The sequence below is a fragment of the Haliotis rufescens genome, unplaced genomic scaffold (assembly GCF_023055435.1).
Source record: "Haliotis rufescens isolate VD_foot unplaced genomic scaffold, xgHalRufe1.0.p SCAF_16, whole genome shotgun sequence".
Classification (NCBI taxonomy): domain Eukaryota; kingdom Metazoa; phylum Mollusca; class Gastropoda; order Lepetellida; family Haliotidae; genus Haliotis; species Haliotis rufescens.
The window spans coordinates 10,410,547-10,425,725 of record NW_025963846.1 but is presented as its reverse complement, the minus strand read 5'-3'; the positions used below and the strand labels follow the sequence as shown (position 1 = coordinate 10,425,725).

Sequence of the window (15,179 nt, the reverse complement as noted above, 5' to 3'; positions counted from 1 at the left end):
GTCACTTAATAAATGAACACCCACTCACCCCTACACACCCACCGTCACGGATTAAAATGTCTCCCCCCCCCCCCCCCCCCATGCTCAGCTCCATTCCCACCATTCTTCAGGCCGTTCCTAAGCCGATATAACACGCACGCTATTCCATCACATGCTTTTTGCCCCTTCACAGACCTTATACTTGTCCCCCTAGGTGATTCGGGTTCGAATTGGTCCATAGAAACCTACGCTCGTCGCAGGAGACGTCTTAGTGGATCGGGTAGGCATGCAGGTTCGGTGACTGGTTACATTGCGTGTCACCGCGCCCCCGACGGCGTGGAACATTGCTCATAATATATCGGTCACTAGATTACCTGGTCCAGACTCGATTATTTACGTATAGCTTGAATAGTGACTACTTTAAAATAAATGTATTGGTCTTTACGATATTAAATGTCTTGACTTGACATCCATTTTCGTTTGATAATTCGAGACTGGTTTGAACTTTTTGTTTGTTTGTTGTTTATCGCTGCACCAGTTAAAAAACATAACATTCGAGAATTAATCAAAGCATCAAATGTTATAATTTCAATTTTAATACAATTAAACGTACCCTCGCGACCATAAAACTGTGCGGTTGGCGGTTCAACCCTGACTTGGCTGAATTGCGGAATCTCATGAAATCTCGCATTTGAAAATAAGCGACCGAGCTTTCGATCTTACTTTTCTTGATTAATTATATACAGACGACCACCTTCCTCATAGGCGGAACATTGCTGTGTGCGCCGTCGAACATCAAACGAACATAATTAGAGTAAAACAGAGACATTACACACGCACACACGCACGCACGCACATACACATACACATACACGCACACTGTGTGTCTGTGTGCTTAAAATAAACTATGACAGACCCAGACTTTCAGATAGCTGCTTATCACCGTGCCTGACCCAGATTAAACAATACGGGGGACATATTTACCTGTACACCGGTTGTGTCAACATTGCTCAATACCCGTATGGACAACACCACCAGTTAAACAGTTTTACTGGTAGTATTTCTGCTCATATTCGACCATGTTTCTGAATAATCCTCCTGTTACAGGTACGTTATACATGTTTTTAACAGCTAGTGGTCTTTGTTGTCAACTGCGTGTAAATGTTGTCATCAGCTTCATCGATGATTGCTTAATTGTGGCTGGCTGCTGAAACCCAAATATGAGGCACTCGTGAGACAACGAAGCGATGCCAATACCAGCCGAAAATGTCTAATATGTATGTGTTAAAAAACACTGAGTTTGATTTGATGATTACTTTTGTAAGAGAAGAAACTTATCTATAACGGTGTCTTCTTTATTTTGTTACTCATGAAATAGGATCTATTTAGTGTAACAGCTTGAAAAAGGACGAGCGGCATTTTAAAAGAAAGTTTCTTATGATTTTTCCAAACTTTAAAATACTTGATTTAAACAGTTTCAGTGATTCGGGCGAAATCCTGTTTTATCAGCAGCAATGGGACGAAGAGACCGCTAGCGTGTAAGTTTTACGTTCGTTCTATTTGTTTGTTTGTTGTTTAACACCGCAGTCAGCTGTATTCCAGTCATATCTTTGCTGCCTGGACCAGGTGAACTAGTACCTGAAAACATGGATGACCCCCAAACAACCAAAGCACAGCCTGTCCATCCGATTCACATTTTAGTCGGCTCTGATCACAAGCATTACTGGTAATCCAGGAAAAGTTTAAAACAAGTCACAGAATGCGTTTGAGTGAGTGAGTTAGGTTTAACGCCGCTTTTAACAGTATTCCAGTTATATCACGGCGTGTCAGCGTAATGTGAGAGGAAAGCCAGAAGTGATGCAATTCTCAGACGTTTACCACTTCAGTGAAACCCAAGAGCACGGGTATGGTGCTGACAAACCTAGAAACATAATCGGGCCGAACCGGGATTCGAACCCACAATCATAGGTTTCTGGCATGTCCAAGGGACGCAACTCTGCACAGCGAATCGCGGCGCCTTAGACGACTGTGCCACCCGTGCCCCCGAATGCGTTTGAGACAAGTAGGCGGTGGACATACTTGGTGTGTTACAGGTAGGTAGAGTGTACGCATATTGTCCACGCGCAGGCAATGATGATGAAATTGACTACCCACCTGTTGACACACGTGTTGCTCATAAGACAATTAAGAGGTCGGAGTGAAAAGTCGATAACGGATATCTCTAAGAGTCGTTTGAAAAAAAGTTAATTACAAACAAAAAAACATGTCAAAGCTAGGTAAGCATGGCCAAATCATACATTATCAGGCTCGAGAATAGGCCTATAAAGTCATAACTACATGGAGAAAGGACCCGTGAAGATCCGGGGATGAATAGGTCTTCAGCAACCCATGCTTGCCGTATAAGGCGACTATGCTTGTTGCAGGAGGCGACTAACGGGCTCGGGTGGTCAGGCTCACTGACTTGGTTGATGCATGTCATCGTATCCCAATTGCGTGGATCGATGCTCATGATGTCCATCACTCGATTGTCTGGTCCAGACTATTATTAACATACCGCCGGCATATAGCTGTAATTGCTGAGTGCGGCGTTAAACAAACAAACTTTTCAAATGAGCATCGGATAAGAAGTACAGAAAAAGTAGTAATAAGTTTGAGTTTATCTATAGATGATACAAAAAAATGAATTAAACTAACACTTAACAAGTGTTTTGTCCATATTTTTATCTTCGCCAATTCTTCCATTTATCTTAAATAAGTTATTGTATCTGCAAAGTTCTATAAGTTTATTCAAATGGTAATTACCAATCAATGTCTTTGAAAATACCTGGTATTGATCAGTTATTTGATCGTGTAATGGGATGCCTTGTTTCCGTGTAACAGATCACCAGCTGACGAGACCGTGTTGTAAGGAAACCAGTTTTAAAGGGCGTACTACAGTCCGACGTTTCTCCTGCGAGGATGACGGTGGATGTTGTGGAGACTACGGTTCGCAGTACTGCTGTAACGTACCCCAGTGAGCCTGCAATGATGGATATGTTACGCTCTTTAGGGGCTGGTCATTTTCTGGGAGGTGGGGGATGGGTGGCATTTTGTCTTAGGACTGTATCGTATTTCCACCCCACAACACCCATACCCCACCCCCACCGAATACATGTAACAGTTTTCCAGGATTTCCTACCAGCGCGTTGCTTTGCAAATAATGTACATAGTGACCGTATTGTTCTCATTAGACGCTGATCCGTTTGTGTGATGTGAGGTGGTAGGTAAGAGCTGTTGGTGTCAGATTGAACAACATGATGAATCTGTTCTAGATTCCTAGTTATTCCTGAGCCACCCAGGTCAACAACTGAGAATTTCGGGTTAGAACACTGATCTATTCCTTGTTGTAAGAGGCGACTAAAAAGATCGGGTGGCCAGGTCCGCTGACTTGGTATAGCATGGGTTCAAATTCCAGATTCGCCATAATTATATTTCTAGGTTGGTCAGCAAACCGCCTTTCTCCACGCGTCCAAGTTTACACGGTGTGCAGTGTACTTATACCTCGGGAACTAATTATATTAGCGTCCGACATAATTAAGTCTTTGAAAGATATTTAGAAGTGATACACATAAGGAAGAGAATTTATGGATGTTATCTTCTTTATTATGAGTGAGTTTGAGTGAGGGACATCTTCAGGTGTGAGCTTGCTGTCTCAATCTGTGTGTGTGGGTGGGCCTTTTGTCTGCGTAGGTGCTGGATCTGATGTTTGATTATTCTGCAAATGGCTCTGCAAGTGTTCCTCATAATCCTGATGGGAGTTGTTTTCGTTAGTTCCAGTCTGGCTGTGGGTCTCGGAGTCGGCCTCACTGTCTTTGTCCTCGTCCTACTCGTCATCATTGCTGTCACAGTCTACTGCTACATGAATATCCACTACCACAAGATGGGCCAGGAGATCTACTGTGCCGGACGCTGCAGGTGTAAAGGTCCGTAGAATAAACTCAATAATGGACTGATACAGTGATGCATGGGCAAATTGTGATGCTGGTGAGTGTAGGGTGTGCATAGGGTGTAATGTAGGTGAGGTGTTGCGAGCGTAGGTGTGGTGTGGCGAAAGTTTAACAGTAGTGTGTCGAGAGTGTGATATGGTGAGGGTGTGGATTGGTGAGGGGCTGGTGTGGTATGGCGAGGCATTGGTGGGACACGTGTGTAGTGTGGCAAGGGTGTGATATAGGTGTGATGTGGCGAGAGTGGGATATGGTGAGGGGCTGGTGTGGTATGGCGAGGCATTGGTGGAACACGTGTGTAGTGTGGCAAGGGTGTGATATAGGTGTGATGTGGCGAGAGTGGGATATGGTGAGGGTGTGGATTGGTGAGGGGCTGGTGTGGTATGGCGAGGCATTGGTGGGACACGTGTGTAGTGTGGCAAGGGTGTGATATAGGTGTGATGTGGCGAGAGTGTGATATGGTGAGGGTGTGGATTGGTGAGGGGCTGGTGTGGTATGGCGAGGCATTGGTGGGACACGTGTGTAGTGTGGCAAGGGTGTGATATAGGTGTGATGTGGCGAGAGTGTGATATGGTGAGGGTGTGGATTGGTGAGGGGCTGGTGTGGTATGGCGAGGCATTGGTGGGACACGTGTGTAGTGTGGCAAGGGTGTGATATAGGTGTGATGTGGCGAGAGTGGGATATGGTGAGGGTGTGGATTGGTGAGGCACTTGTGTAGTGTGGCAAGGGTGTGATGTGGCAGGAGTGTAATGGAGGTGTTATGTGAAGAGGGTATGCTATGGCGAGGGTTTAACCAGCGTTTGGATCTGACGGGGCTTTGGCGATGGTGAAGAGTTTAGCGAGTAGCTTGGTTTCTTGATGTAAATAAATTGGAAGATATTTTGGTCAATGATGACAAAAGTTATATGACGTTTGGGTCCGTCTATTTGATATTCGGGGGAGGGGTGGGGGCAATCTATTTTTTGTCATCAGACAAGTATCTTCTGAGACAATTCCTCCCATCCTCTAAGGCTTCCCCCTCCCCCGAAGAATCAAATGTCTGGTCCTTCACTGTACGTTACTCCCAACATAGATGATTCGCTGTGCAGAGTTGCGTCCCTTGGGCACGGCAGAAACCTATGATTGTGGGTTCGATCCTCGGTTCGCCCCGATTATGTTTCTAGATTTGTCAGTACCATACCCGTGCTCGTGGGTTTCACCGAAATGGTAAACGCCTGAGACCTGCATCTCTTCCGTCTTTCCCCCACATTAAGCTGACACACCGTGATATAACTGGAATACTGTTAAAAGCGGCGTTAAACCCAACTCACTCACTCTCTTTCGTCACTATTTGGGAAACAGTAAAAGGCAGTTGGAGGTGCAGGCAAGTGAGAATAAGCATTGCCGTGACGGCATGAAACGCTCAGGAATAGAAGTGACTACGCATCTTTATACAAATTGTACATTATTTCCGACACTATAGTTCGAGACGCAACGCAACCTGTCAGGCCGTTCAGCAGTATCCAAGTCAACTTAAGCACCGTTGAGTCAACATTCGATACAGAAGTGTATGAACCACGCAACCAGCCCTACCCTGATCCGTGCGTCTTCAGGACGACCGTGGCGCCTCAATTTCAGAACCGTCCAGCCATTGAAGATGACAGTCCGCCATCTTACACGGAAGTCGTGGGTAATCCAGAAGTATTCGTCAACACTCGCTCCTTTCCGTAACCTGCAAGCCAATTAGGCTTGTCCCGGAATGACACGAGTTGGTCACGAATGATCCAGAAGCTTTCCGGTAGCCGAATGTATCAAAATGACAACCATGTCAAACGTCAATCACTGGATTGTCTAGTTAAGACTCCATTATTTACTTGCCGGAACACTGCTGGAATATTGGTGAGCGCGGTGTCAAACAACAAACAAATAAACAAACGATCTACCTCCAATATCCAGTTTTGCCCACGTCTATTTTCAAGCTGCTGTTTTCAGTGCTTCACGACGTGGCACTACATTGTAATTTGCCTTGCAACTTGATAATAGCAAATTAACACACAGGTTCATTATCACGTCAGCCAACAATAATATAATTCCCAGGTTTGAATGTGCTTCACTGATAGTGTGATTGTGAGAAAAGACACGAGCCCTTAGTTTAGACATGAGTTAGAAGTGCAAACTTTGTGTTATCCCCGTAAAGATTCGGGTTAGAATTGGTTTTCAGCAACCCGTGCTTGTCCTAAGAGGCGATTAACGGGATCGGGTGGTCAGGCTCGTATCCTAATAGCGTAGATGGATGCTCATGATGTCCTTTTTAAAAAAAATATTTTTATTTGAAATCAGTAGACATATATCTGTAACATAGGTACATGAGGTATATAAGTGTAGCGCTTCATAGGATCTTAACACAAGACCAAGATAGCGGTAATAAACATATATTGGATTAACTGATATATTATAATAAGTAAGTTGATAATTCTTTCCATTTTCTGTCAAATGTATTAATACTACTATTTTTCATTGTAATATTTTCTTTTCTATTTTACATACATCTTTCAATTTTTTTATGAAGAAAGGAGAGTTTTCTTAATATTTGACTGGTGAATGTATTTTTGCAAGAAGAATTATATGGTTAAAAAGAGAGTTCTTTTTGTTGTAGCAAAATAATTTATCTTGACTGGTAATATGAATATCATAAGCAAGTTTCGAGTTTAGGTACAGTTCAATTTCTAACCAAAATTCCTTTACAAAAGCACCTTCTACATATACATGGCATAAATTTTCAGATTCAGAGATACAAAAAGAGCTTATATCATCATCAATTAACTTCATTCTCAATCATTCCTTATAGAGAGAGAGAGCTCTATTTATGAATCTGTACTGTACATCTATTGGTACACATTTTACAGTTGTAAAAACATTATTCCATAATATGCTTTGATTAATTTCACGCATCAGAGGAAAGTTAGTTGTAGCTATGGGTTTATCATAAAATATTCTGGAGCCCTTTGTTCTTATCAACAAGTCTCTCAAAATGTTATTTGTGTTTAAATTAGCTGTGATATAAACTCTGCCATTTCTTTTTTTTTCCCACGTTTAAGGGATATTTGGCATTAATCTGTTGTAATCAAGTAATGTATTTAATTTTAAATTGGTCTTGCAATTTTTCAAATGTTAAAAATCTGTTGCTACATAAATCTATTAAACTATAAAAACTCTTATCAAACCAATGTTTTAAAATGAAATTATATTTAAGTTGGTGATTGAACCATTTTGGCTCTGATAAAATCTCTACAATACATTGTTTCTCAACTTTATGTCTTGTGTAATAATTACCCCAAATATTCAATATATCCCTCCAAAAGGGATTTATTTTTCAAAGTAATAAACTTATAAATATTTGCACCCAAAAGGAATATATGTTTTGACTGACAGTTTTTTTAATTGTTGACGAAGTCGGGTTTTTTGTAAACATCTTTTTCAATGAATCAATAAATATTCAGGTATCAATCTTTCTCAGGCCAACCTCTTATATTTTCTCACCAAAGTAGATATTTTTATTTTGTCTGGTTTGTTATTCCAAATGAAAGTATGAAATAGTTTATTCAAGTTTCCATTAAAATCATTGGGTGGGTTTGGAAGTGCTGAAAATATATGAAGTAATTTTGATAGAGCTAGAGTCTTAATAATTATGATTTTACCTTTTAATTTTAGATGTCTTTTTTTTCCAGCTTCCCAGTAATGTATTAACATGTTGGAGTCTTTTCTTGAATGTATTACCCATAGATCATGTAATTTGGGATTAGATATAATCCCAAGACTTCAAAGTTTCCCTCATGCCTGTCTAATGTTGTGTCCTTACATAGTTTGATGCTGCTTCCTGCCATTGAACCTATCCATGTAGGTTAAGTTTTGTCAATATTTACCTTAAGGCCAGATATTCTATAAAATATATCCAAAGTATCGATGCTCATGATATCAATCACTGGATTGTCTGGTCCAGAATGATAATATACAGACGGCGTCATACAGCTGGAATGTTGCGAGTGTCGTTAAACAACAAACAAACTTCGTTTGTACAGACATTACGGTACTAATGTGATCCAAGCAGTCACATCTGCGTCATCTTCCCTATGCAAGGGAGGCAACTGACTATAATAGTTCTGTTTCCACCCTTGTCAAACTAGACTGGAATTTATGGTCTCGATCGTAGCGCCACCAGTGGCAATTACGAGTGATGTATCTTCTATGTCAGATTCCACCTTTCATATCACTTGCATTTGCTTCAAGCAAAATGGCGGCGCCCAGTCAAGACGATCTGACCGATAATCAAGATCTATATTGTGATAAGACGGGTCTTACCTCTCGAAGTGCATCAAATCGCGTCAGCACCTTGATTAAAGACATGAAAAGATTTGGAAAATATTTGTTGACGCCGAGCTGACCGTACACATACTATACATATCTTGCAATCGACCGAAATCTGCACGGCAGTTTACGAATTGGATGTCGATTTCGTTACGTGATTTTGATTTGACTCGTTAGCCCAGCCAAACATAACTGCATAATTTCAGCCTAGTTCGGCAAGGTGAAAACTGGACGTATAGTCAGGTAACTCCCTTGCCTCGGGAAGATGTATCTGTATAGCCTGTCTGCAGACTAGCCTCAACAGGCTGTTCTTGCTACACAAGGCCACAGTGCACGCCGCATAGCCTGGCTCCAGCTTCATTGGCTATATTGTTTGTTCATGTTAAAAGTTCAAAGTATATTGAATGAAACGTATGTATCATTGACTATGTTGATAAAAAAATATTTACTTGAACTACATGGAGTTGTTTGTTAAGTCACAATGGAAGTCATATTTCAACAGGGACATTATGAAAGGTTCTATTTACAATTCTTACAAAATCGCATCAGTTCCATCCTGTTCTGAGTCAGCGCTGTCACTTAAGGCGGGCGGCTTGTAGCACAGAGAACTTGTAAAACCCTTATGTGAATTGAATTACTCCGATTTTATAAGTATCAAGTTGACATTTATCAGGAAGTGTCTTCTTAATGTGGACGGAGAATCCTGGACTAACATCTAATCTCTCGAATTAACATATTTTACAGAATTTATTTTGTTAAGTTATAGTTATAAAATATAATAAAAAAGACCCAAGAGACTTTCTTCCTTTTCAAATGCTGCAGTAATCTAGACTAGCCAAACATTATAGACTTACATGGGCTGTATTGTATATATTTTTTCAGGGTCTGTATGACAGAATGGGAGAACCAGAAAGGATTAATTAAGGACTTAGACCAAGGCCGTAGTTAACTTTTTTTTGACACGGGGGGACAAATAAGATTATTCATTTCTTATTCAAGTTAACTTTCACAAGGAAAATTTTTTTCTATAAAAAAATCCGGAGATACAACGAAAAAGTGCTTGTCATACACTGGAAATCGCTTTTTACTATCAGGAACCTGGAAGTTATTACGAAAATAGTAAAAAGAAACGTTTCTCAAAATAGCAGTCAAAAAGGGGCGATAACTCTATACAGTTAGATATGTTACATGAATACATTTACCTATATATAGTGTCATGAAGAGTCTCTCTCTCTCTCTCTCTCTCTCTCTCTCTCTCTCTCTCTCTTTATCTCTATCGCTCTCTCTCTCTCTCTCTCTCTCTCTCTCTCTCTCTCTCTCTCTACCCTAAGCCACGTATAATTAATACCATGAGTGAGTGTTGTTTTACGCCGCTTTTAGCAATATTCCAGCAATATCACTGCGGGTAACACCAGAAATGGGCTTCACACATTGTACCCATGTCGGGAATCACAGGGGCGATAACACATACAGTTAGATATGTTACATGAATACATTTACCTATATATAGTGTCATGTAGAGTCTCTCTCTCTCTCTCTCTCTCTCTCTCTCTCTCTCTCTCTCGCTCTCTCTTTATCTCTCTCGCTCTCTCTTTATCTCTCTCTGTGCGTGTGTTTAGTTCAAATGTAACTCTTTCTAGTTACCATTTTCTAAGCTTGGTTTATTTCAACATAATTATGTTCATGTTGTCCAAGATCGTTGTAAGTTCTGGTTGTACGTGTGTTATATATTATACATCTTATCCATATTAAAATTTGACTAAATGCCCAATAATTGCATGTTTGAATTCTAAACATCTTTAGATAAGTTTTAAATTAAATTCTAAACAGAGGGGTACACAACGTATGTGATCTAGACTATCAGTTGTCGGACTTTCGTGGAAGCCTCGGTGGCTGAGTGGGTTAGATCGCTGACTTTGTGTACTGGCGATTAGCTGCCTCACTCTAGCAGTGTGGGTTCCAATCCCGGATGGGACTCAACCCCCAAAGTACTAGTTATAGTTCAGTTGAAAATCATTTGAACTTTTTGTCGCATATTTCACGGGGAACTATTACCCGAGACACCGCCTCAGTTACACGATAATCAACAAGCGGATGTGTATGGACTATCTACGCAGTCCATCGACTGTCCCTGTTGTATCCCTGCTGCTTGTACACTATGTAGCAGGTAGGTCGCTGTTTCACCGATATCTGTGCCTGGTGTATCGTCAACATCCAGATTTTACTGAGCTACTGCAGACTCAAAAGTATTAAATGACCCGCCTGGGACAGCGAGTATTTGACCAATTTTTCAAACCGTGTTCTGTCTCAGGAGGAGGAGGTGACTACATATATAACTAAAATAACAAGGATTATGTCAAACCATGTGCCAGTGGTGTAATTATATTCTTAATGTCATTCTTTTCATGTTGATTATGACTACATAGCCATGTTTAGGAAACGGTGCAAGAGTAATATTGAACCCTGTGCTATATTATCCCATATACATAGATGTATGTACTTTTGTGAAACACTGAAATGTAACTCAGCGTTATTTATAGAGAGCCATGGTGGCGCCGCGTGTGACAGCCCCTATATAAACAACGGGAGGCCAGTTGATATACCAGAAGGTACGTATACTGTACCGTAGTGTGTCAGTGTTAGGTCCACAATATCACTTGTATCACACACAGCCTAGTACGTATTATCACAGCCAGATACAAAATTCGACTTCGTTATGGCAGATGTTCGTTCACATGTTCAACGTCTATAACAAATCTATTGTTTTTAGTATAGCCGACTGTTTACCGAATTTGACTTCACATGCCTAGAAACGTAAATAATAATGATAATAATAATAATATTAATAATATATGCGTTTATATTGCGCAGCATTCACTTTGCATTAGTGCTCTTATAACCTGTTCAGAACGATTACAATCGTAGCTTAGGCAGATACGAAACGGTTTTGGTTAAAAGTCCGACTTTGTTACAGCAGTGCTTGGCTATTCACAGGGCTAATTACGTTTCTAGCAAACCTAGGAAGATACAAGACTGTTCGTTGAATTCGATTTCGAAATTTCCAAATTTCTTTATGTAGATTTTGTTAGGATATTAAACGCAGTACTGAGTAATATGATGGCGACAGGCAATCGTTCAAGTCACCGAACCTGCAACCTCGACTCTTTAAGTCGCAACTTACGACCAGCATAGGTTACTCTGGACCGCTTCAAACACGTAATCCCCAGATTAGCCTGTAAGACGAAACATCTACTGCTACCAGTACCCGTCCGTGACTGTCTTTCAGAGACGTATGCCAAGTACTGCTGCAAGGCGGAAAAATACAGCTCAGGCTGGACCTCAACCTCCCGGTTCGACTGTGCCGCGGAAGGAGGATGCTGCGGGGACGCCGATAAGCAGTACTGCTGTGGTCTTGACAAGTGAGTGTTCTGTCTGTTACTTCCAAACAATACCTTACTGCAGGGAGATCAACAACCCCTCCCTTGGAGGCCCGTTTGAGTATACAGTAAAGTACGGTTATAACGAACTCAAAGGGACTACTAATTTTAGTTCGTTATAACCGTAGTTCGTTATAAGCATATATACAGCATAACTACAGCAAACAGTCGGGACCAAAAAGTAAGTTCGTTATATCCGTCAGTTCGTTATAAGCGTGTTCGTTATAACCGTAGTTTACTGTACTTGTTTATTTTTGTATCTCGAAAAAAAATGCTTTTACAAGCAGTTCCGATTGTGAACAGAGGCCGCGCAATTATATTGTGACAACTTTAAATACTCTTTCGTTTCTGAGCGCCATGGCATCTACACCTACAACGGAATAACATTGAGGGAATATTCGTGTTCCGTATGGGTTTTCAAGGAAGTAAGGAAATGAAGCCGAATCGTTTTAGAAAACTGGAATTCTTTCATGTAATGGACATTTTACTTCTGAGTGCCTGTTACAGATAAGACCTTACACCTAGGGTAGTGCCTGGCCCAAGTAGGAATATATATGCAGAAAACACAGGCAAGGTTATTACATATATCATCGTGTTTTTAGTAATAAACAGAGTACATGTAGACAGATCGAAATTTACCTTTATGAATATATTGCAAAGTTTTGAATACATTTGAAATCTATTATCAAATACCTTTTTCTGACTTATTTTCTGTTTTTGTTTGTTTCCCAACGTCTGTACAATATGTGAAGCCCATTCTCGTCCACCTCGTCGTGATTGGGCGGAAATATTGTCAGAAGCGTCGTAAAATCATACTTACCAACTCATTACAGATACGAAAATATATTAATGCTTCTTGTCCTCTTTGTTTTTCAGATTTGCTCTTCAGCTCGGACTAGGCTTGACAGCGGGTGCCTTGGTGTTACTGGCTATTATCGCTGTCATCTTGTACTGCTGTGTGAAGTGTGTCCTCAGTATCAATGGACAGGAGATCTACTGCTACAAGTGTTGCAGATGCAAAGGTTAGAGTTACCCCCCTTTATTAGTCTCTCTCTGTCTATCTCTCTCTCTCTCTCTCCTAAGACACGTATAATTAATACCGTGAGTGAGTGTTGTTTTACGCCGCTTTTAGCAATATTCCAGCAATATCACTGGGGGTAACACCAGAAATTGGCTTCACACATTGTACCCATGTCGGGAATCACATCACAATATTATGCAACTGCTGCTGTAATTGAGATCGGCTCCTGTTGTTGAATTATGTATGCACTGAACTCACAGATACACAAACACACAGACACACGTTCACCTCACGGGGATTCCGGGTTAGAGTAGGTCACAAGCAACCACTGTTTGTCGTACAAGGCGACTTGATGGATTGGGTGGTTGAGGCCCGGTGACTTGCTTGATTGGGTCTCAGCGTACCCCGACGGCGTGGATCGTGTCACAATATCAATATTTACAGGACGCTGAAATATTGTTGAGTGCGGCGTTACACATCAAACAAACAAAACAAACACTGGCTCAAGTTCAACCACATCTTCCCGAGGCAAGAGAGTTAACTGACTTTAAAGTCCAGTTTCACCCTTGCCGAACTAGGCTGGAATTACTGGGCTCGATCGTTGCGCCACCAGTGGCTATTACGAGTTATGTCCCTTCTATGCCTCTTCCATGGACCAATCAGATTCCACCTCTCGTATCACTTGCATTAAATTTGCTTCAAACAAAACTGCGGCGCCCAGTCAGACGATCTGATCGATAATCAAGATCTATATATTGTGATAAAACGAGTCTTACATCGCGAAGTGCATCAAATCAAGTGAGCACCTTGATTAAACACATGAAAAGATTTAGAAAATATCTGTTGACAACGAGTTAGCGGTGCACATGTTTTGCAAATCCTGCAATCAACCGAAATCTGCATGACAGTTTACGAACTCGATTTTGATTGGACTATGCATAGACTCGTTAGTCCAGCCAAAATGTAACTCCATAATACCAGCCTAGTTCGGCAAGGGTGGAAACTGGACTTTTATAGTCAGTTAACTCTCTTGCGTCGGGAAGATGGTTAAACCACGGACCTACAAATGTGGGTCCATGGTTAGACACAGGGTTATGATGATATTAATGACATTTTGATGTGAATAACGGATTCTATGCTGGATGCATTACAATCTTAAAATGTGATACGAGTGTCGTTTGGTTCCAGTTAGAGACAAGGGTTTCAACGAATATTGGATCAATCTCAACAGAAGCAGGGCCTTGGCAGGAGCCACTTCACAAGATGCGTACATGGTCCCGCCACGATCCAGTATACCCTCCATCCATGAACTGGACACCGAGCCAGGGCTTATCACACCAATGGCCCCAACAGCGCCCCCTACATATGTTCCAGATGTTGCCCTAGATGCCCCACCGCCGGCCTACTCGGACGTTATAAGAAATCCGCACATATTCCCGCGGACCGATGCTGTCGACGCCACGACGTCTGTATGAATGGTCAGATATTCTTTCACAGACAAACACGACGTAATTGCGGTCAAGTGCCTCCCGAACATTGCTTCCGCTTGTCATGCCGAAGACCCAGGTTCGATTCCCCACATGGGTACTATGTGTGAAGCCCATTTCTGGTGTCCCCCGCCGTGATATTCCCGGAATGATGCTACAAGCGGCGTTAAAACCATACTCACTGACTCACATATATCCCACATGGTGTGTTTCCTCCGAAACTGAGATGCAGGAATCTTGTTAATGATACTAAATGTGACACCAAGATCATTTATGGCTCACAAATGTATTCAATAACACAAGCATGTCCCGTTATAAAAGAATTCATACGAAATGAAATTAACGTATCGTGTGGTTTGGAAGTACGCTTTCCTGTATCCGGAGTATCGACCTGATTTCAACTCTGTGTGAAAGTCATCACGCAATAAACATCCTAAGTTCGAATAGACTCATTAGTTTACATCGTGAAACCTTTTTTTCAGAGTGAAATGCATTTATCACTTTTCTCACTGATTTACTTGATGTTATAAAATATGTTGATTTCGAAATTCAAGTAGAAACAGGTATGTTAGTTATATCTTTTCGGGGCTGTTTGTGGGAAAATATCAGACAATTCGCCCCATATCTGTACGAGGTGAGGTAAGGTTTAGCGTCGCGTGCAAGACTATTGCACTTGGTGCATGCACCTGTGTGTGTGTGTGTGTGTGTGTGTGTGTGTGTGCGTGTGCGTGTGTGTGTGTGTGTGTGTGTGTGTGTGTGTGTGCGTGTGTTTGTGTGTGGCTGGCTGCTTGGACTAGTCCGGACTTATGCCGATTTATTTTTGGGGAGCTAGCTAAACCATGCGGCAGTTTAACTTGAATTGACCTATCAAACGTCGAGATGAAGAAAAAGAAGATGGGACTTGCCACCGCCAGTTTTAAAGGACTCG

The 15,179-nt window shown here is 41.5% G+C and overlaps 2 protein-coding genes across 3 annotated transcripts; both read left to right on the top strand.

The window, feature by feature from the left end:
• The first annotated feature begins 939 nt into the window (after positions 1 to 939).
• Positions 940 to 6,981, top strand: LOC124134686. Its single transcript, XM_046499688.2, has 5 exons — positions 940 to 1,086; positions 1,455 to 1,517; positions 2,860 to 2,992; positions 3,790 to 3,941; positions 5,425 to 6,981. Exons 1-5 carry the CDS (start codon positions 1,059 to 1,061, stop codon positions 5,670 to 5,672), a joined length of 624 nt encoding a protein of 207 aa, XP_046355644.2. The 5' UTR covers positions 940 to 1,058; the 3' UTR covers positions 5,673 to 6,981.
• A 3,200-nt stretch (positions 6,982 to 10,181) lies between these two features.
• LOC125371562 lies at positions 10,182 to 14,699 on the top strand. Of its 2 annotated transcripts, XM_046499652.2 has the most exons (5): positions 10,183 to 10,473; positions 10,847 to 10,915; positions 11,593 to 11,725; positions 12,620 to 12,765; positions 13,953 to 14,699. In XM_046499652.2, the coding sequence occupies exons 1-5, from the start codon at positions 10,401 to 10,403 to the stop codon at positions 14,237 to 14,239; spliced, it is 708 nt and encodes a 235-aa protein (XP_046355608.2). In that variant the 5' UTR covers positions 10,183 to 10,400; the 3' UTR covers positions 14,240 to 14,699. The 2 variants fall into 2 exon arrangements, with proteins under 2 accessions (XP_048252807.1, XP_046355608.2); XM_048396850.1 differs by lacking the exon at positions 10,847 to 10,915 and having other exon boundaries at positions 10,182 to 10,473.
• Positions 14,700 to 15,179: the final 480 nt, after the last annotated feature.